This window comes from Ahaetulla prasina, chromosome 1, assembly GCF_028640845.1.
Source record: "Ahaetulla prasina isolate Xishuangbanna chromosome 1, ASM2864084v1, whole genome shotgun sequence".
In the NCBI taxonomy this organism is placed as follows: Eukaryota; Metazoa; Chordata; class Lepidosauria; order Squamata; family Colubridae; genus Ahaetulla; species Ahaetulla prasina.
In genome coordinates, this window is record NC_080539.1 from 323,832,913 (window position 1) to 323,856,779 (window position 23,867).

At 38.4% G+C, this 23,867-nt stretch overlaps 1 protein-coding gene across 1 annotated transcript in view; it reads left to right on the forward strand.

Annotated features, from left to right (window-relative positions):
- Nucleotides 1-23,867, forward strand: part of NRXN3 (neurexin 3) — a 1,004,058-nt gene that overhangs the window by 196,510 nt on the left and 783,681 nt on the right. The window contains exons 6-9 of the mRNA XM_058162458.1: nt 6,478-6,597; nt 14,703-15,084; nt 15,328-15,518; nt 16,435-16,608. Of these exons, the coding sequence (XP_058018441.1) occupies nt 6,478-6,597; nt 14,703-15,084; nt 15,328-15,518; nt 16,435-16,608 (867 nt within the window). The remainder of the gene's footprint in view (nt 1-6,477; nt 6,598-14,702; nt 15,085-15,327; nt 15,519-16,434; nt 16,609-23,867) is intronic.

Here is a 23,867-nt window from a genome sequence, read left to right on the forward strand (position 1 = left end):
TCACAAGGGTCAGAGTGTCATGTTTCTCACATGGGCAGAAGGCACCAGCATACCAAACATTGCATCAGACTATGAAATATTTATTTATTTATTTATTTATTTGTTCAAATTTATATACCGCCCTATCTCCCTAGGGACTCAAGGCGGTTCACAGGCAATTAAAAACAGACATATAAATACAATTTAAAATCAGACATAAAAAACTTATTCAATAGCCAGATTGATAAAAACAATATAAATACTAAAAAACCCTATAAAACCAATAAATTTAAAAACTAACCCAGCCCCGCGCAAATAAATAGGTGTGTTTTGAGCTCGCGACGAAAGGTTCGGAGGTCCGGAAGTTGACGAAGTCCTGGAGGGAGTTCGTTCCAGAGGGTGGGAGCCCCCACAGAGAAGGCCCTTCCCCTGGGTGTCGCCAGATGGCACTGCCTAGCCGACGGCACCCTAAGGAGTCCCTCTCTGTGAGAGCGGACGGGTCGGTGAGAGGTACTCGGTAACAGCAGGCGGTCCCGTAAGTAACCCGGCCCTATGCCATGGAGCGCTTTAAAGATTGTCACCAAAACCTTGAAGCGCACCCGGAAGGCCACAGGTAGCCAGTGCAGCCTGCGCAGGATAGGTGTTACACGGGAGCCACGAGGGGCTCCCTCTATCACCCGCGCAGCCGCATTCTGGACTAACTGAAGCCTCCGGATGCCCCTCAAGGGGAGCCCCATGTAGAGAGCATTGCAGTAATCCAGACGAGATGTCACGAGGGCGTGAGTGACTGTGCACAAGGCATCCCGGTCTAGAAAGGGGCGCAACTGGTGCATCAGGCGAACCTGGTGGAAAGCTCTCCTGGAGACGGCCGTCAGGTGGTCTTCAAAAGACAGCCGTTCATCCAGGAGAACGCCCAAGTTGTGCACCCTCTCCATCGGGGCCAGTGACTCGCTCCCAACAGTCAGCCGCGGACTCAGCTGACTGTGCCGGGATGCCGGCATCCACAGCCACTCCGTCTTGGAGGGATTGAGCTTGAGCCTGTTTCTCCCCATCCAGACCCGTATGGCTTCCAAACACCGGGACATTCCAAATATGGGTCAGAGATGCCTCTTAAATAGGACTACTGCCAGCTTTTTTTTTTTTTAGTTAAGGCAAGCATGACAAGGAACCTCACTGAGCATCTTTTCACTACTTTCCACTCTACTTGCCAAGTCTAGGGGTTTGGAGGCCACACTTTTTTCATCTGACTTATTCAGATGTTCTGATGCTGCCTTGATGTCACCTAAAGCTGACATTCCACTGCTTTGCTCCTTCAGATTTTAAGTCCTGGGCCACAGAACTAATTCAGAATATGCAACTGGGACAACATGCAATATCCTGACTAGCCAGTGGGGATGGAGAAGTTTAGCAGTTTAGCAAAAGTGTTACCTGTATATTTTTGTATTGAATTCGAAATGCTGGTTTAACCTCTGAAGCCCTACTCGTTCACCCTCCATATACCTTAAAGACCATCTTAGCCTGTCCTCTGTATTCCAGAAACTGTCCTGAAGATCTGCAACCTGCATTAAGGGAAAGAGATAAAAGACCCATAGGCACTCTGTTTCAGTGGCAGTCTCCCATTATGAAACTTGCTCTATGAATTTTATGAGCCCTTCCCCCTTCCCCCCATTTTGTAAGATGGTAAAGTCTATCTTGTGGATATTTAAGAGACTACACTTGACAAAATGTTACAGAATTTGGATTTGGATTCTACTGTGGGTTGTAATTTTAGTTTTTATAGTAAACTACCTAGATTTACAGAATATAATTTGGAGGTATACAAATACAAAATATACAATAAAAAATGCAGCTATTTGTATTTTTATCTTGTAGGGGTGTTTGCAATACAATCATAATGAAAATGTAGGAAGTTTGTAACCATAATGAAAATGTAGGAAGTTGACTTATTGAGCTTTTGAATTTATCAGATGTGGGGGTGGGTTGGCTATTTTGATGTGAGCATTGTGGATAGAGCAGAATAGTACATTAAGCTTGGCTATTTTATAATGTGGCAATGGTCTCCCTCAATCTGGAAAGATGGACTGAAAGAGACTTTACAGGTAAGAAAAGTCAGAGCAAGGCTAAGAAGTCTGACGCATATTCTGTGATCCTCGTTTTGCTGCAAGAATTTTTCTGGTAAGGAATGTTTAAAACTAGTATTTGCATAAAAAATAAATGTGTGAGTGAATGTGAATGGATTTATAATTTATTGTGGTTCATTTGTTTCTCTGTATTACAATGCTCCTCAAGGAAGTTGTTTATTTTTCAACTCTTTATATTTAATGATAATGGTTATTTAACCAATATATCTGTATGTATGATAAATAGTAAATCAGTTAGCTTCAATTTTGTGTATGCCCATCCCATTGAAAACACAGAATAAAATTCATTAGAATGTTTGCTTTGTATATAAACATTGTGTTCATCTCTTTTGGCTTAATCTTTGTGGTTGATATCATTCATTACATTTTTTTTCTTTTATTTTGTCACAACAGTATATACAATCATCAACATAAACAATAATTCATCATGAGAGAAAAAGTATATATAAGTAAAAGTATAAGTAAAAGTATGCATATAATACTATAATGAAGAGAACAATAGGACAGGAACAGTAGGCACTTTTGTGCTCTTATGCACGCCCCTTATAATTTTCATGTTGCCCCAAATATGCCTCAAAATGTTGTGGTAGGGATATTCGATCTAGAAAACAAACAGTTTCATTATTTTAATTTTTTTCCTTCCTTCCTTCCTCCCCTCCTCCCTCCCTCCCTTCCATCTAATTTTCTTCTTTCTTCTTGTTTTTAAGAATAAGGCTGATAGTTTACATTGAGGCACTCAACACCACTTTCACTGAAGACAGCTTAATATCTTTTAATTATTAGTTTAAAGATAATTAATCGTCATAGTGAGGATCTATGAGAATGCATGTCTCCAAAACAAGAGACTGTATTGCTACTCCTGCCATTCTTACTGTGAGGATAATGTTATAATAAAAATAACAATATAACAAACTTGGAAGGGACCTTGGAGGACTTCTAGTCCAATTTCCTGCTCTAAATTATGGAAACCTACTAATTAATTTTTAGCTCAATTATAACTTTTTAGCTCAGTCATAAGGGTCCTTGAGTGGCTCAGACTGCTAAGACAGTCTGTTATTAACAGCAGCTGCTTGCAATTACTGCAGGTTCAAGTCCCACCAGGCCCAAGGTTGACTCAGCCTTCCATCCTTTATAAGGTAGGTAAAATGAGGACCCAGATTGTTGGGGGCAATAAGTTGACTTTGTATATAATATACAAATGGATGAAGACTATTGCTTGACATAGTGTAAGCCGCCCTGAGTCTTCGGAGAAGGGCGGGATATAAATGCAACCCCCCCCCCCAAAAAAACACCTTTCTTCTTCTGCATTTGTTCCAGTATATGCTAATCTTCTTGCTTCTTATCTGAACTTATAAATTAGGTAATGAACAGTAACAACAACCAATGCTTAGTGACCTTTTGCCATCTCATAAAAGCCATCAGAAAATAGAAATAGTCTATTTGCTGTTCTTTCTCTCTGTCTTTCCTTCCTCCCTCTCCCATCCCCCTTTATGGCCATTTACTGCCAATTCCCTATCTGTAAATGAAATAAGGAAACAAATAATATTTTTAGAAATTATTTTTGGACAGACCACCTGCACTGCTGCCTATATTATTGAATTTTGTTGCTGTGGCAACTTTGATGATATAACTGTGAAAAAGGTGATGTTGAGCAGAAATTTACAGGAGGTAATTGCGGCTGACAAACGGTTCTTTTCTCACTGCAGATGTCTCCCAAATAACAAAAACAAAAGGCATTCAAAGAAAACAACAAAGCTAGATAACAAAGAAGGAAGAGGTGATAAATAAATTTAAAATGATTTTCAATAATCACATTGCAAGTTAATTCCAAAAATAGCTAAAAAGGCTTAGAAGACAGGATAACCCCTTCTCTTGCAAGCTCCTCTGAGCTGCTCAGAGTTTTGATCTCTGAATATAACTTGTTTTACATACAGTTGCACTCTAGAAAGTGAAGTAGTACCAATATAGTATTTACTCCACCCAATATATCGTTGACAGAAAACCTTAACCTTTAATCTAACAGATCCGGCTAAAAGTTTTCCATCCTAAAAAAACAAATGTATGAGTCCTGTGGACATCACGAAACAGGCAGATATGAAATTATTTGGTTACATTAAAAAAATTGCTATTGGCTATCATTTCTTTGGCTTGCCTATTATAATTATAGGGTCAGACTAGTCACTCCTTCCTTTGGGTTTTGTGCCTGATCTAAAAAGCAAAATGGTTGTACACAGCAGAATGATTGAAATTTTGTCACATTTAACTAGTTGTTAAATGTTTTCATAGAATGTACCCATTAAGTACTTAACATTGGTACATTTCTTTCCAGAACATCAGCAAGGAAATGTACAATAACCTGCTGGTCATATAGAGGGTAGAACAAGAAGCAATGGGTGGAAACTGATCAAGGAAAGAAGCAATTTAGAACTAAGGAGAAATTTCCTGACAGTTAGAACAATTAATAAGTGGAACGTCTTGCCTGCAGAAGTTGTGAATGCTCCAACACTAGAAATTTTTAAGAAAATGTTGGATAACCATCTGTCTGAGATGGTGTAGAGTTTCCTGCCTGGGCAGGGGGTTGGACTAGAAGGCCTTCAAGGTCCCTTCCAACTCTGTTGTTATTATTATATTTATTACATTTATGGTATATGATTCTTCATAATAAAACCAACTCTGGGATAATTTGGTCAGACTGAGTGTATCCCAACTGACTCTACTCAAATTTCTAATAGATTGTTTGTATTTTGAAACTCTAGAAATATACGAAGAATTATTAAAGTCCATACAATTATGGGAAGAAATTATAATAGAATAAAACAATCCAGACCTACATTTGGATTTTCAGTCTGCATTCATCCCAAAAGTTGTGCTTTCACTGCTTTGCTGCAGTTGAAATGGCTAGTTATATAGAGAATACTTATATAGAGGAACAGAAATTGAGTCACAGATTTTGAAGCAACTAAATCAGATCAACCAACTCTGATGAGTATGAGTAGATATTTCCTCACATACTATATTGTCCTTTATTATTATCCTAACATCATAATTAATACACATTGAAGGCAAGGACATTTTCTCCATGGACAAATGGATTGTTTTGAAATTTTTGCAAGGAGATATTAGGATGTCTAATTATAATATTAGAATATATATTAGCTGAATACAGACTTATAGTAGGTAAACATCCGTCTTAGAATTTAGTTGGCAATAATGCTACTCTCATCCTCTCAATCCAAATCGTTTGTTGAATGAGAATGCTGCCTTTCATAGAACTGCCATTGAAGTTCAATTCACCACTAAGTCCCAATGTATCATTACAGTAGAATCTGCATGCTGTAGTGTAAGCCTCTAAACTTCAGTTAATGTTATTTGCATATCCCTGCACTATAAGAGCTTTAGTTTTATTTTTGTAGTTGGAACTCATTTATGCACACCACGATATACATGGTTTTCCTTTTACCATAAACAATATTCTTTTTTTCTCTAAGGGCACTGAATTTATAAATATATATTTATTGGGAAAGAAAACAAAAAAAGGTTGCACATCCAATTTTGCCTTTAGGAGCATTGTTTACCAGAGAATTTGTAGAAAATGTTTAAGTGGAAATTAGGTCTGCAAAAATACTTCAGTAATAAAACAGAGGGAGAAGTCTGGAATGATGATAGTACCTGTTGCAAGGCATAACGTGAATACAATTTTTTTGATGTGGTTTATGCTTGATCTGATGTGAAGTCATGCTTGCTGAAAACAACCTGGTATAACTTATCATCAGATATAATAGAAGGCCCATTGATAACAAAATTAAGCAATCACATGTTAGTTTCTATGATAAACTTTAATCTAAGAATGATAAGAGTGCCTTTATGGCAATAGTGTTTAAGGTGTTTGATTGGAACCAAGGAGGTCCAGATTCAAATTCATCATTGGCCATGGGAACTTACTTAGCCAGTGAGTGTTCATTAGCCAATCACCTCTTCTCAACCAAGCCTACCTCACAAGACTTGTGTAGGCACAAAATGAAAGAAGATTCTTACGAAAGCCAGCTTGAGCTCTGGGAGGAAAGGTAAGCTATTGATCTACTAGATGATAAAACATGAAGAACACATAAATACTTTCTATACAGAAAAAGGACAGCAATCATTGTAAGAGAATAATAGCCTCCTTCAGTTTTAATCAGACTAAATGTACAAGTTTATTAGTTATCTAAGTGCGTGTCTTTCTGCCCTCTCTGAATTAAGTAGCTTCTGCATATTCACACCAAGGTGATTTCAGTGGTGTTTTTTTTCCAACCAAGCAAAATGTTGCTATGCATTTGATGTGATTTTAACACTTGCTTCTACTTGCTGCTGTCTCCAGGTAAAGGACCAGAAACCCTTTATGCTGGGCAAAAACTCAATGATAATGAGTGGCACACAGTCCGAGTGGTACGCCGAGGAAAGAGTCTCAAACTTACAGTTGATGATGATGTTGCCGAAGGTGAGTGGATTCATCTCTATTTACTAAATGTGACTCCTTTGGATTTGAACTTACATCCCACAATATAAGAGAGAATTCTGTGAGACATATCTAAAGAATGAAGGACATAAACAAAGTGGATCACACTATAAACTATGTGGCACAGATACAACCTCAGCTACTGATTTCAGCACTATGAAGAACAAGGTTAGCCAGGTAAGTACTTGACTCAGACCAAAGCCTGGAACACTGTGTAAAGGATGAAGGGAATAATAGAGGATTCTAGGCTATTCTGTTTATATTCATACTATATTCCTGTAAAGAATGAATACCAATCAATGCTGACAATAACTGCTTCTTACTATGTTAAGTTCTACATTCCTTTCTACTTCATATCTGTAATCATCTCCTGTGAAATTCTGTGGCCATTCCCAGTGCAAGGAAAGAAATCAGAGCATATTCTATAGGAGTGTTTTGTTTTTAGAATCTTGAAAGAATTTAAGAAAAACTGATTAGAAGTTTGCAAAGATCCTCTGCTTTACTAGTCTAGAACAGAAGTGCAAAAACTTCACACCAGTCCAGAGGCAAGCTGGCAGTGAGTTGGATGTGGCCCATAATAGCTCCCATGTTATACCTTCTTCTCTCCATATCCAAGTCATTTCTGCTCCATTCTCCACTGCACCACTTTCCCATATGCTACCCTTTCTTTCCTTTCCTTTTGCTTTTCTATCTTTTCTCCACTTTCTTTTTTTGTGTTCACTGCATTACACCTTGCAGGTAATCACATATTTCTACCTCACCCTGCCTTTCCAATCAACCCCTAATTTAAGAACTTACCTATCTACCCTCCCTCCCTCCCTCCCTCCCTCCCTCCCTCCATCTCCTTCATAAAAATACCCTCCCTCCCTCCATCTCCTTCATAAAAATATAACCAAACAATACCATAATGGATAATATAAAAGCTAATTTAAATTTTTAAAAAGTGGCCCACCACTTTTAGACTATGGCCCTACTAAAAAGCCAAGTATGGTCCTCAAGCTGACACCATTTTGTATACAATGATATAAAATATACAATAAAGGTAGAATCAGTGTTATGGTGAAGAAGTTGAAAACAATCATGTAGTTCTCATGGGTTTAAATATACATATCAAGACACACTGAAAAATAAAGCTCAAAATATTCTATAATCTATTTTGAGCTGCTTAAAATATGTATTTGTATTCAAACACATTTTATTATTTATTTGTTTATTTGTTTGCTTACCTCTATCCTGCCTTTACTATTTCTATAAATAATTCAAGGCAGCAAACATGTCTAATGCTTACTCCTATTTTCCCCCAAACAATATCCCTGTGAGGTGGGTTTGGCTAAAAGAAAGCCCAAAGTCACCTAGACAGCTGTCAAGAATACATTTCCCAGGAGAAATTAAATAATGATCTGACTGTAAATTTAGTAGAAAAAGTAAGCAAAATTGAGGGGGGGAAATAAAAATATATGCATTGTTTTTTTAAAAAAGAAAAACTTACAAATTAATGTCAAAATATTTTTCATATTTACCACCGTTTAGTATACTCATTGAGGATTTTCCAAACAATTTTTTTATGCTTCTATGAATAATTTATCAGTGCTAAGAAAGAAGCAGTTCTAGGGATCAGCCACATGATGGCATGTGTTACTTTAACTACAACAAAGCTTGTCAGAAGTTTTGATAACATTAAGTTCATAAATCCAAATGTGAAATCCTAAACCACTTTAATTACTCTTACTTATTAAAACATACAATATAGCATCATGCCCACCGAGTTACAAATTAGCACTTATGTAGCTTAACACTGGAGATCATCTACATGCCTACCAATTAATACACACGCAAAAGAATGGGTGAATGCGTTTGTATATTGCAAGTAACAATGGGAACTATATGCCTGTACATTTGTGTAAATAAGGAAAAAAATAATTAAATTAGATTTTTTTCTGGAAGCAAATAATTAATGACCGGTATAGAATCACACCATGGTGAAATGGAGAGGTAATTTGCTACTTGAAGTTAATGAGGCTGTTCTTATCCACTCTCTTCTTCTGCCTTACCCCCTGCCACATCGTTGAGCAAATGATGACCAAAATATCGTCAGACATAGGATGAAATTGTTTTTTTTTTCCTGTGAAAAGCAGCAGGATGACCACATTATCATTTTTTATGACTTTGTCTTCATTTTTCTTTTCCTTCTTCTGCCACCCTTGCCCTTGACAATTTAATGGACAATCCTCAAAGTGGAAAACAAGTATTCCAAAAGTATTTTGGAATTGCTTGTACATGGAAGATCCAATTCAATAAATTTATGTCAATTTAGCACTTAATGGAGGAATAACCTCCATTAAACAACCCAAACTATGCTTTAATATTGGAAGAAATCAAAATGGGGAAATTATTCCTATCAGAGAAACTTTTTTTTTATTTGGATACCTTATCATTTGATTTTAGCTAGAGTGGTGTAAAGTCCTTTTTCCTAAGCTGACATTTTCTTTGGGCAATCCAGTCATTACTTTGTAATTTGAAAAAAGCCAGGTTCTCTATAATTTAGGGACTGGCAGCATTTCGATCAGTTTGACAACCTACCACCATGACATTGTGTGTTTCGACTGGACTCTACAGTGTCTTACAGCTGACTGACTGATTTCCTTTTCTTCTTCAAAACAAACTAATGAAACAAGACAAAGATATAGGGCCTAGCCTGAGATTAAAACCCATATTATTTTTTTTTGGTTAGTTGAAAAAAAATCAGGTTGGCTCTGGCTCTTCAATAGTTAGCATTAATACTTTGCAAATATCAACTCAGAGACTTTGAGTGATGATTTTGAGAGCTGGCTACATGGAAGTGTTCTTAGAGTAGTGAACTCTCTACAGTATTAGCCTCATAAGCAATCTGAAAGGTTGCTCAGACTAAGAGATTGTAACTGAAACAAGATTATTATTATTTTTTGTTTACATTTATATCCCGCCCTTCTCCGAAGACTCAGGGCGGCTTACAGTGTATAAGGCAATAGTCTCATTCTATTTTGTATATTTTTTACAAAGTCAACTTATTGCCCCCCCAACAATTTGGGTCCTCATTTTACCTACCTTATAAAGGATGGAAGGCTGAGTCAACCTTGGGCCGGGCTTGAACCTGCAGTAATTGCAGGCTACTGTGTTCTAATAACAGGCTTCTTAACAGCCTGAGCTATCCCAGCCCGTTATCTAGTTAGTTCTATTGGTTTTAAACTTGTACCTTCTTAGCTCAAGTCCATTTTTGAGCTAAGCAGATATCAGATAGATTGATGCTATTTGAGAAATGCTGATAATTCCCAAACATCTTTGTAAACACTATTTGGAAGTCTTTTGGGGGAATATTTTTCTAACCATGCTATGCCAGCAAATCTGGAGAGTGACATAGTGAGCAACAAATCATAAGAGACCAATCTACCTTCCAGTACAAAAAAGGAGGCTTCATAAAGTGTGCAAACTATAATAGAATATCCTTAATTTCTAGTAAAATAAACTAGCACAGATTAGAGCCCTACATAGAAGAATGATGCCAGATGTTCAAGCCTTCAGAAAAGGCTGAGGAACAAGATATTACTGCTGATGCACACTGGATGACCGAGAAAGCCAATGAATACCGAAAAGAACTCTGTATGTGTGTCATTCGCTTGTGTTGATCACATCCGGCTGTGGAATGTACTGAGAAAAACGGGAATCTCAGAACATCTCATTGTCCATATTAGAAACCTATACACTGTTCAGGTAGCCACAGACAGATTAAACATAATGAAACAGATTGTCCCCAGTTTGGCAAAGGAGTGAAATGACTGCAAGAAAACAAGCAAGCTCAGAGAGCACAAGGACTCCTCATAAAACAAGACATACTTTATATACTTCTCCCTCATTTATTTAACCAGTATGAAGGACGCATGCTGTGGGAAGCTGGATTGAAAGAAGTTGACTGTGGTTTTAAAATGACAAAAAATATATAACCTGCACTTTGCTGATGAGATTAATCTAATTAATTAATTAATAGCTGAAAATGCAAAGTATCTGCAAAGTCAAATAAAAGTCAAAAACCATAATGAAAAAAAAATGGAACAAAATACAATGAAGATCAAACTAAAGACGAGGTACAATAATCAGGCTTGGAATTGACAATGAAGATATCAAAGTGGAAGATAATTTCTGCCCTTTAGGATCAACCAACAACAGGAGAGGAGCAAGCAATCAAGAAATAAGTCACAAAGATCTCTAATAGATTTTTCGCATAACAGTGGAAAAAAATGAACTTGTGATTTATATTTTTGATTAGGCAGGATAGATTACAGAAATAAGAGTGCCACAGTGTAACTAGAGAGAGAGGTTAAAATATAATTGTACTTAACTGCTGTAAAAAAACACTGAAACTACTTCTTTATATCTTTATATATGTCTTAGTCTCTTTTTCTACTTTCTTCTACGTTTTTTCTTATTGCACTTTAGCTTTTCCTTTTATGTTGCTTTCCTTTTTGTTTTCTCTGTTCTATTTTACTTTGTAGTTGTTCTTATTATTTATGTTAAACTTTCAAAAAATATAAATAATATGTAAAGAAACACAGTACATCCCAAGGAAGCTTTTGATAGAGCAGATATGAAGGCCATGCAAAAGATATTCAAAGGTTAACAAAGGTCTATCTCTGCTAAGAAAGATCAGAAAAATGCAAGGTCCATAGAAGCAAAAGTAGAACTTTGAAGAAGCAAGATAACAGATTGGAACAATGGTGCTGGAGAGAACTGCTGAGAATACTGTGGATAGCCACAAAAACAAACAGATGAATTGATTGACGATCAAATCAACCCAAAGTTCTCACTTGAGGCAAAAATGACCAGGCTCAAATTATCCTGCTTCATTCTCCGAGAAGGCTCTAATGGTAAGGAAAGTAGAAAAAAGAGGATAACCAGCAGCATGTTAGTAGCAATAGAGACACTGTTGGAAGATGTGAAGGACCAGATTAGAGACAAATCATCATGGAGAAAATCTAGGTGCTCGCTAAGAGTCGACACTGACTTGGTGCATATACCGGTAATCAATCCATCATCAATCAATAAAAAATTTGTATTAAATTTGACAAGACTGCTGATCTGTAAGTAGAGATTTATTCATTTTATTCACTTGATTAAATAATTCGTGTAACCATTGATCACAACAGTGACTTTGTTGTACAAGGATTAAAACATGAACCACAACATATACAATCTTTGGTCCTAAAGAATAAAAAAATGACCCCTAATCACAAAAGCCAGAAGCAGACATTATCTAAGCTCCTAATGCAAACATCAAAGGAAACAGCTAAGTCTTCAGAGTTTTACAAATGGCTAACACAGTTGGGGACATCCAGACCTTTGGGGGGGGTGGGTGGATCCTGTTCTGTAAGACAAGTTCTGCCACAGAAATGAAAAACACTGGAGGGCTTGGTGAAGATTTAAAGCCGAACCTCCAGCTTAGTGTTAGAAAAAAGACCCAAGACTAATGTTTCTTGATCTTCCCTGAGCCTTCATACTGCTTGATTTTGGGTCAACGTTTGGGGCTCAGGACCCTGGACAGCACCCTGGTATCCAGGGAGCTGTTGAGATTTTTAAAGGAGATTTGGGTTAATGTCAGGGCTCTAAGTAAAACCCCCAAAGAAAGAAAACTCCGAGACTTGAGTTTCCTCAAAGTTACATTTTCTTAGCGATGTCATATTGGCACATCTGGAAAACCTGAATCTGAAAGCTTCCTGTTTTCCCTACCCAAAGGAAAGTTGCCCCATACCCACAAGTCCATCACATGGTCCAATCAAAGCACAGTCCCAACTGGAGATGCCGCCCAGTTCCAGCCTTCCAGGTGCAGGGCAAGATGTCCTTGAATCTCTAAGAAAGGAATGTTATTATGACTATATATCACCCATGCTCTATGCATTACCCCCTCCCAATTTCCCACAGTAGTAAATGTGGCAGGTCTGAAGGCCCAATACAAAAGATGGCCTGGCAATTACACTTCTGCTGGTTCACTATACTTTCATTTCCTATCATAGACATAACAGAAACTTTTTCATTCTGCTTGAATTTAGAAACTTCTTGCCATATTGTCCAAACCCAAACTATGTTAAGATTCAGCATTAAGATTTAGTACAAATAGCTAATTTCAAAGCATATTTATTTTTGTTAATTAAAATTAAGATCTGTGATTTTTTAGGGTTGAGATAGTACACTAAGATGTAGTTAATCTAAGTAGAAGCAGAAGGGTGAGACTTTTGGGGTGCTTTTCCAATTGAAAAGCAGTATACAAACCTGAGAGAAACCTATAGTTGCATTCTCATAAATGCTAAAACATTGTTTAAATGTATATCCAAATACAGCTAACATAGCATTAAATACTCTCATGTGTTTTGCCTTTTGAAATAATTCTGTTGGCCATAATTGTTCAATGCAGTCATAGGATTATAAATAATAACAATAGAATGGGAACAGAATCAGTTAACATAATTAAAAGTTTGTCAGTAAAATATCCTATTACAAATTTTATGTATCATGGTGAAATATATTCTCATCCATTCCTACTTGGTGCTGTTTTTAAAAGTGTGGTAGCATTCTGCAGAATGTAGAGTTATTGGATCATATTTGATCAGCAGTAAAGGATTGTGACAATAAAATCTACCATGAAACAAAAAAGATTATCTCAGGAATTGTTAAAGATATATAGAAATGGAAAAGATTACAGTGACTTGTACAGGCTGATATAAATATTGATTATCTGTACATTATACCGTGGAAAATTTTATCAGAAGTCACACTTTAGTATGTAATTTTAGCTTTTAAAATTCAAAATTGAACATAGTTGGTTCTGATGCTACTATCCACAAGGCCAGATAATATATGAATTGCTGATATTGCTTGCTTTTAAAGTTGTGTCTCTGTTCACTCCATTTTCATTTCAATTTATTTATTTATTTATTTATTTATTTATTTATTTATTTATTTATTTATTTATTTATTTATTTATTTATTTATTTATTTCGATTTTTATACCGCCCTTCTCCCGGAGGACTCAGGGCGGTGTACAGTTGCATTCAAAGCTTAATACAACAAGCTCCCTGATAACTTTACCTATTCAACCAACTTTCTCAGTGATCACATCTTTGCAAAATTGGTTTCTCAAAAGTCAAACTAAAGAAGAAAGAGAATAGAATAGAATAGAATAGAATAGAATAGAATAGAATAGAATTTTTTATTGGCCAAATGTGATTGGACACACAAGGAATTTGTCTTGGTGTATATGCTCACAGTGTACATAAAAGAAAAGATACATTCATCAAGAATTCTAAGGTACAACACTTAATGATAGTCATAGGGTACAAATAAGCAATCATAAAACAATCTATCAATATAAACAATAAGGATACAAGCAACAAAGTTACAATCATACAGTCATAAGTGGAAGGAGATGGGTGATAGAATAGATAGAATGGAATGGAATAGAATAGAATTTTTATTGGCCAAGAGTGATTGGACACACAAGGAATTTGTCTTGGTGCATATGCTCTCAGTGTACATAAAAGAAAAGATACCTTTATCAAGAAGATTAAAGAAAAGGACTGTCAGGTCTTACAACCATGCAGTCTTCTAATGCATTTCTTTCAGTGGTTTACTTTGCATCTTCTAGACAAGGTGGTGGAGCCTTAAGACATCCTTATCTATCATTATGTTCCCCACATGGATTGGGATGTAGTTCTAATATTCTCAGCCAGGAGGGCTAAAGACCACAATAGCTGCAATTTCTTGGTATGGTAAATGCACAGATTTAATGTACCAAGTTATGATAGGTTGACTCAAAGAAACAGCATTAGTATTAATAGAAAAAAGGTTCAGGAACGATTTAGCAGCCCACATTTTGGTGAACTGCAGTTCCCAACATTCCTAGAAAAAAATGGTAATGGTTAAAAATACTGGAAATTGTAGTTTAGCAAGATGTGTCATCATTTATTTATTCCTAAAAGGATGGAAATAATTTTGAGTAGGCTTTCTTCTATTACTAGTTACTGCAGAATTTTTTTTTAGTTTTTTTGTGCTTTGATCTTCAGGTACAATGGTTGGTGACCACACTCGCTTGGAGTTCCACAACATTGAGACTGGGATAATGACAGAGAAGCGTTACATCTCTGTCATTCCTTCCAGCTTCATTGGCCACCTTCAGAGCCTCATGTTCAATGGCCTTCTCTACATTGACTTATGCAAGAATGGAGACATTGACTATTGTGAATTGAAAGCCCGTTTTGGGCTCCGTAACATCATTGCTGATCCTGTTACCTTCAAGACCAAGAGCAGCTACCTGAGCCTAGCGACCTTGCAGGCTTATACCTCCATGCATCTCTTCTTCCAGTTCAAGACAACTTCTGCCGATGGTTTCATCCTTTTCAACAGTGGGGATGGAAATGATTTCATTGCAGTTGAGCTGGTCAAGGGGTAAGATCTTCGGTTGGCTCTGGCAATGGATTCGTTAATAGAGGTCTTTCATATGTGTTTAAAACCTAATTTTAATTTCTGATTCTTTTATTTTTTGAAATTATAACTTTAATGACTTTATAACTGTAGTATATTTTCGCTGACAAAGCTGCTTTTGTTTCATTTCCCTAGACAAACCATTATTATTGAGATTTAGAATGCTTTTTCTGAACCCTTTCAAAGCAGTGACTTCTATTTTTGCAGGTATATTCATTATGTGTTTGACCTTGGAAATGGACCTAATGTTATCAAGGGCAATAGTGATCGTCCATTGAATGACAACCAGTGGCACAATGTAGTTATCACCAGAGACAACAGCAACACCCATAGCCTAAAAGTGGATACCAGGGTTGTTACTCAGGTCATCAATGGTGCCAAAAACCTTGACCTTAAGGGTAAGTAATTGGATCAATTTTGAACTGATTCATCCATGCATGATAATAATTATTCCTAATACCATATCGGTTGAAAAATATGAAAGCTGGATGTGGGAAATACGGGAATGGCAAACCATATAATGAGTATAAATACCTGGTATTTTCAGTTATAAAGAGATTATGGGTTTGGGAACTCCACTTGGTAGAAAGCAATAAGACTTTAAAGATATTGCAGATAGCTGAACTTATTTCTTAAGAACTTTATATATGGCATCATAGGGTTGGAAAGGGGCCATTTACATCTTCAAATCCAATCCCTAGGGCAGGAGTCCAGATTAAAACTCCCCAATAGTTGTCTCACCACTGCTCCACTTGATCATAAACAATCCAGGATGCAGCCCTTAACTGATTCAACTATTAAACAGCTTTTCTTATTATTATTTTTGCTCGCATTCATTCAGAATCTGTTTTCTTATAAGTTAAAGCTACTGTTATGTGAAACATGCTCTGGAATGATAGAGAATAGAACTTAGCCTTCTGAGTGACAAAGATATTCTCCTCAGTTCTATCCTCCCAGTATTAAACGAAATATTCCTAATTCGCTGAATCAGCTGCTAGTCCTTTGATTTTCCTCCTAAAGTATGGTGCCTAGAACTGACTATAAGACTTGGCATCTGACTCATACAGAATATAGTGAAACTGTTACTGTTTGTAATTTGGGAACTATAATATTGTTGATGCAATGTATAAATGTAGCTGCTTAATTCTGTATCACAGAAATAATTGTTTATATTGCAAAGTTCTCTCCTATTAGCATTACCTAACTTATCATTAGTGATAAGGCCTTTTAAGATGTTGATCATAATATAACGGTAAATAGCACCGCTCATTGATTTCCTTGGACTTTCCTTGTCTCCTATCTGTTTTTCTTTAGGTGACCTGTACATTGCTGGACTGGCTCAAGGAATGTATAGCAATCTCCCAAAGCTGGTAGCATCCAGAGATGGATTTCAGGGCTGCCTAGCATCGGTGGACTTGAATGGGCGTCTACCAGATCTCATCAATGATGCTTTGCACCGCAGTGGGCAGATTGAGCGGGGATGTGAAGGTATAGTTTACCTAAAATGCGTTTCCTTTTTGCTCAGTCCTCCCTCTTTCCTCGCTGTTCCATTCATTTCCTTCATAAAGCCTCTTACTGATCTATCCTCATTGTGACATCTCTCCATGCTATCCATGTACATGTTCCGTATTTGTAATCATCCTGGATGTGCAACATGTGAAAGGAATGAGAGATGGTTCTATATGGCTTTCTGTTTGATGTATTATATCCCTATCACAAAATACATTATATATAGCATGCACATCACTTGGCTCTCTTAGGTTATGTTTATAATTCTGATTCACCTTAAATCCGAAACAAGAACAGTAAGAATAATAGATTTTATCCAAACAACATCAAATAAATAGCAGAAGAATGACTTTAGAAGTAATATAATGATTAAGGATTTGCCAATATATAAACAATCTGGATACTTAATCCCCGAATAAAATTGAGACCTTACATAATGATGAAATATCTTTGATGTGTACTCCTGATATAAGATCTATATTTCCTATCCTGCAAGCTCTTGCTCATTATGAAGGCATAATAATAATCTATTTGCTATCTAGTTGTGTTCTACAATTAAAGCTTTGGGTTGATTTCTATTAAAAGCATTCTTACCCATCAGCTGGTAGTAATTTATGTATATATGAAGCAATTGGAGATGTTTATTCATAATCAGACAGTGATTATAAGAAACACAACAAATATTATCTGACCATAATTTTTTTCCAGTTGAGTCATTTCCGCAGGATTCTGTAAAAGTATCCGTACTCCTGAAACAATGAATAATGGTCTTCATGAGTTACTACATATATCCCAGTTTCACTTAGGATTCTATACATTCAAATTATAATTAATCAAATTCAAATTATAAATCTACGCATAATAATACTTTTATTAGGATGGTGTAATATTTTATTTATTTAAATAATTTATATGGCCACCATTCTCACAACAGTGATTCTGGGTAGTATATAAAGATTAAAACCAAAGAATTAAGAACAATAGCCCATGACATTCAAGGGAAATGATACCTTATAAAATCATATCCACAATAAGCTAGCCTAACCTTTTATCTAACCACCTGGCCTGAATACCTGGAGAAACAGCCAGGTTTTTGGAGCCTTATAAAAATCCAGATCTCTGGGGGGATGTTATTACACAAAGTAGGTACTCCCTAGAGAAGACAGATCAAGCAAGGTAACATAGTGTGATAGATGGGATGTGTTGAAGTTGCAGTTGTCCTTTAGTTCTAGTGGCTGACCAAAAAAAAATTTGAAGAAAAACAGGTCTACAATATGTTCTGGATAACCTCCCATTTGGTCATCTAAGAGTTCTATGAACTGCATGGTTATTTGGCTGAATTTTCCATCAGTCTTTTATATTTTATATGACTTTCGAATAAACAACAATCTACTTTAAGAACATGTTCTTTTGTACCATATTTTGATTTTGGATGGAATGTATGAAGAAATAATGCTCTGGAATAATGAGACTTTTGAAAGAATCAGGGACTTAGGAAGAAGGTAGGTAGGACAGACCAATAAAGCAAATTAGATTAATGTAACACTCCCATAATGACTGCTACTAAGACTCTCTCACCCTTTGTATTTGGAATCCTGTGATTTTTTTTGGGGGGGGGGGGAGAATATTCACATGTGAATTTTTTCCCCTTTCCTTTAATATCTCTTTCTGTAAAATAGCCATCAATGGCTGGTGTCAGCTGACAGCATTAATATGATAGTTTTGTTTACCTGAAAAAAAGTGAATGGAAACAAGAAATTGAAGCATATTGAAGCTTATTAAAGACGATAAGCTTTTTCCCTACTAGAATCACCTTTATCAAAAGGATGAACTAGAGAGATATGCACAGTGGGAGAAACAGTGAAGAAAGAGGGAAATAAAAGGCAGATAATGGAAGTGGTGATAATTTCATTATTGACAATGACTATTTCCAAAGCAAGTTTTGGATGATGGCACAAATCCTTTTAGGGTTAGCTGTTTAACAACTCTGAAGTTTAAAAAAGAAAATGTTGTGAGAAATAGCAATATTTACATACAGACTACAAGGGAGCTGTATTATTTGTAGCTCCTTGCATTTTTCTAAATCTGCTCCAGCCAAACAAAGCAGATTTAAGGGTATTTTGGTGAGCAGGTTATGTGGCTAAGAGAACAGAAACTCATGGTACAAGTCTGATTTTTTCTTCCATGATATTAGACTCAGTCCTTCATTACAGAATCCTCAGTAATGGGATTATAAAAAGAAGTAAATAAATAAATAAATTTTGACTTTCTGCCAATTACTTCAAAACACATTCTTGAATAAGGAAATGTTAGAGATGATTGCAACACAAAGCATCTGTACCGCAGTTAATTAAGAAGTCCAATATTATCTTTTGTGGCTTGAACAAGATTCTTACTTTATTTTATATTAGGAATTTTAATTTATATATTAACTCACAAATGCAATTATCATCCAACTTTTGATTTCTGAAAAGGCATTTCTAATCAGATAACTGTTAATACTTTCTGCATTTCACTTTCCTCTATTTTCCATCTCTTGTGAATGGCCAGTTATTTAATGAGTTATGAAATGATTTATTTTCATAACTCGCTAATATTCTTGATGTACCTGAGCACAGGTTTTGTGCTATAAATTAATATTTAGGAAACCTCAAGGTAGAAGGTCTTTTCTTTTCGGGACAGCTGGTTAGCTTAGCTACATCTCTATAAAGAAGAAAATAAATTGTGAATATGTGAGCCATGATTATCGGTTGCTTTATATATATGAGACTTATATCTTATTTTATTTTCTTAGCTGAAATGTATCATAAAGTGATGGTCAGAAGTTTAGAGGGTTCTGAACCAAAATTTACCCTTACTGAGTTATTTGAACAAACTATTTTGCTGCCTTTCATATATTTTTTTCCTGTTGGGCACTATACTACTGCCATTCTCCATAGCTGTGTTTCAGAGAAATATATCTTATATGGGACATTTCAAAATAGAATTGTCTGATTATTTAGTTTGCTAGACTCAGAATTTCTACTACATATAGTTGCACAACTATCTTCTTAATTAACATCAATCTTTTTAAAAACATAATACAGCTGGGTGTAACTGCTTAAGGCACTGATCAAGAAACTGGGAAATTATAACTTCTAATCCCACCTTAGGTCCATAATTAGCTTTCCGCCAGTCACTTTCTCTTAGTCGTGGGAAGCAGACAATGGCAAACCACTTCTGAAATCCTGTTAACAAAACTGCAGGGACTGGCCCAGGCAATCTCCAGAAGTCAACAGTGATTCAAAAGCATGCACAAACACTCATTTTAAAAAGCAAATTGTTCATTCCACTAGAATCGGAAACATAAATATGGAACACATGTTTACATTTATAAGATATCTGATTCAATCTGTTGACATTTGCAGTTGAGTTCCATACCTTTCTTTAATGACTTTGGAAAGCTATTATGCATCAGTACAGACTTGCATAAACTAATTGAACCATTTGTATCTTTTGTATCTTTTACTACCATGTTCAGTGAGTAACTCTGATTCTTAAAAAAGAAAAGGCATAACTTATCCTACATGGAAACCAGCATCAAACCACCAGGATGGTTACCTGAGACAAATAACTCTATATATGTCAGCTCATAAGAGATAGTATACTGAAAGAGATAATTTGTTACACATATCTGGGATTGAGCTTTTAAGTGAAAAATTTGGGACATTAATCCATAGCTGAGATCATGATAGAGCTGGATGCATGACCTGTGTTTAACTCATAGAATCATCTATTGCAATATCCTTCCTGTTGAAGACTACTTTAGCTTCAATCACAACAATACAAGAGCAAACAATAGATTTAAACTTAATGTTAACCACTCCAATCTTGATTGCAGAAAATATGACTTCTGTAACAGAGTTATTAATACTTGGAACACACTACCTGACTCTGTGGTCTCTTCTCAAAATCTCAAAATCTTTAACCAAAAACTATCTACTATTGACCTCACCCCATTCCTAAGAGGTCTATAAGGGGCGTGCATAAGAGCACAGACGTGCCTACCGTTCCTGTCCTATTGTTTCCTTTCATTATATCCAATTAATATAGTTATTACATACTTATGCTTATATATATGCTTATATATTATATAGTTATTTTCATGCTTATGCTTATTTATACTGTTGTGACAAAATAAATAAATAAATAAAATAAATAAAATAAATTATTTTATTTACAGGGGGGTTCCGCGGACCTTATGGGCATTACGGAGACCTGGTTGGGCACTGAAGGGGGCGTGCCCCTTATTGAGATGTGCCCACCGGGTTTCCGTGCGTTCCATCAGCCGAGGGCCCAGGGTAGGGGTGGGGGGGTGGCGGTTGTGATTAGAGAGAGTCTAGAGCCGAGGGAGACCACTGTACCTCAGATTGCCGGGTGCGAATCCCTCTTTGTGAGATGGGGTCGTAGGTGTCAGATGGGTTTGCTGATCACGTACCTGGCTCCTTGCTGCGTGACAGCCGCCCTGCCCGAGCTTCTGGAGATGCTGGCTGGGGTGGCAGTTGAGACCCCCAGACTTTTAGTCATGGGGGACTTTAACTTGCCATCTTCCGCTCGCCATCGACGGCAGCTCGGGAGTTCATGGCTTCCATGACGGCCTTGGACCTGACTCAAGTAGTTGATGGCCCTACTCACATTGGGGTGGCACTCTGGATTTGATTTTCTCTCTAGTCAGTGGTTGAGAGATCTGGACTTAAAGGAAATAGTCATTGAACCTTTGTCATGGTCAGATCACTCTCTTCGCCTGGACTTTCTGACCGCCATTCACCACCGCAGGGAGGCGGAGCCGACACGTTGGTTCCGCCCAGGCGCCTGATGGACCCGGATGGGTTCCGGACGGAGCTTGGGCCATTTCCTGAGGGTCTGGCTCACGGCTCGGCTGAGGAACTTGTTGCGGCCTGGGAACGGGCGGCGGGGCCTTAGACCGTGTCGTGCCTTTGCGACCTCTGACCCGGCGCAGGTCCCAACCGGCTCCTTGGTTCTCCGAGGAGCTGAGAGGATGAAACGCCGGAGAAGACGCCTAGAGAGTTCCTGGAGGTCTAGCCGCTCGAAGCTGATCGGACACTAGTGAAGTCCTATACTAGGACTTACCTAGTGGCATTGAGGAAGCGAGGCGTAGCTACGCCTCCTCCCTCATTGCATCGGCAGATAACCGCCCAGCCGCCCTGTTTGGTGACTCGCTCCCTCCTACACCAGGGGAGCGGACGACCCGCTGCAGGGACGTGCTGAGGAGTTTAACGGTTATCTATACGATAAAATCGTTCAACCGGGATGGTCTGGACCAAGATTGCGTGATGCGGGTGAGATGCTCGAGGCGGTCTTGGTGACATTGTTTGGGATGAGTTTGACCCTGTGGCTCCGAGGACATGGACAGGTTGTTGGGTAGGTTGAATGCCACCACGTGTTTACTGGACCCGTGCCCCTCTTGGCTGGTGCTGGCCACTCGAGAGGTGACACGAGGCTGGCTCCAGGCGATTACGACCGCTTCTTTGGTGGAGGTGTCTTCCGCCTGCCTTGAAAGAGGCGGTGGTGAGGCCCTCCTTAAGAAGCCGCCCTGGACCCGGCTGTTTTAGGTAATTATCGTCGGTCTCCAACCCGCCGCGGCGAAGGTTGTAGAAATATGGTGGCATATCAATTTCCCTTGCACCTGGATGAAACTGTCTATCTAGACCCGTTCCAGTCCGGTTTTCGGCCCGGCTACAGCACGGAGATGGCTTTGGTCGCGTTGGTGGATGATCTCTGGAGGGCCAGGGATGAGGTTGCTCCTCTGCCCTGGTCCTATTAGACCTCTCAGCGGCTTTCGATACCATCGACCATGGTATCCTGCTGCGCCGGTTGGAGGGATTGGGAGTGGGAGGCACCGTTTATCGGTGGTTCTCCTCCTATCTCTCCGACCGGTCGCAGTCGGTGTTGACGGGGGGGCAGAGGTCGGCCCCGAGGCACCTCACTTGTGGGGTGCCGCAGGGGTCGATCCTCTCGCCCCTCCTGTTCAACATCTACATGAAGCCGCTGGGTGAGATCATCAGTGGTTTCGGTGTGAAGTACCAGCTGTATGCGGATGACACCCAGCTGTACTTTTCTACACCGGACCACCCCAACGAAGCTTTCGAAGTGCTGTCCCGGTGCCTGGAGGCCGTACGGGTCTGGATGGGGAGAAATAGGCTCAAGCTCAATCCCTCCAAGACAGAGTGGCTGTGGATGCCGGCATCCCGGTACAGTCAGCTAAATCCGCGGCTGACCATCGGTGGCGAGTCATTGGCCCCGATGGAAAGGGTCCGCAACTTAGGCGTCCTCCTGGATGAACGGCTGTCTCTAGAAGATCATTTGACGGCCGTCTCCAGGGGAGCGTTCTACCAGGTTCGCCTGGTACGCCAGTTGCGCCCCTTTCTGGACCGGGATGCCCTATGCACGGTCACTCACGCACTCGTGACGTCGCGCCTGGATTACTGCAATGCTCTCTACATGGGGCTCCCCTTGAAGGGCATCCGGAGGCTGCAGTTAGTCCAGAATGCGGCTGCGCGGGTGATAGATGGAGCCCCCCGTGGCTCCCGTATAACACCCATCCTGCGCAGGCTGCACTGGCTACCTGTGGCTTTCCGGGTGCGCTTCAAGGTGTTGGTGACCACCTTTAAAGCGCTCCATGGCATTGGGCGGGTTACTACGGGACCGCCTACTGCTACCGAATATCTCTCACCGACCGTGCGCTCTCACAGAGGGTCTCCTCAGGGTGCCGTCAAGCGCGGCAATGTCGTCTGGCGGCGCCCAGGAAGGGCCTTCTCTGTGGGGCCCCACCCTCTGGAATGAACTACCCCGGTCTTCGTCAGCTTTGGACCTCGGACCTTCCGCCGCGGGCTTAAAACACATTTATTTAATTGTGCAGGGCTGAGCTAAATTTTAAATTTTAAATTACTGGTTTTTAAATTGGCTTTTATTTTATATTTTTAATTTTAAATTAATAGGCGTTTAGAATAAGTTTTTTAACTGTTTTTATATTTCTTCCATTGTATTTATGTGTTTTAAATGCCTGTACACCGCCCTGAGTCCTTCGGGAGATAGGGCGGTATATAAATTTGATAAATAAATAAAATAAATAAATAAATATGAAATAACTATTTCTGTGATCTTTGGCTATGGTTAACATGAACTGTGGGATGATGCTCCCTTTCCTCGTTACAGGCTTGATCACTGCTTTCCAAGAA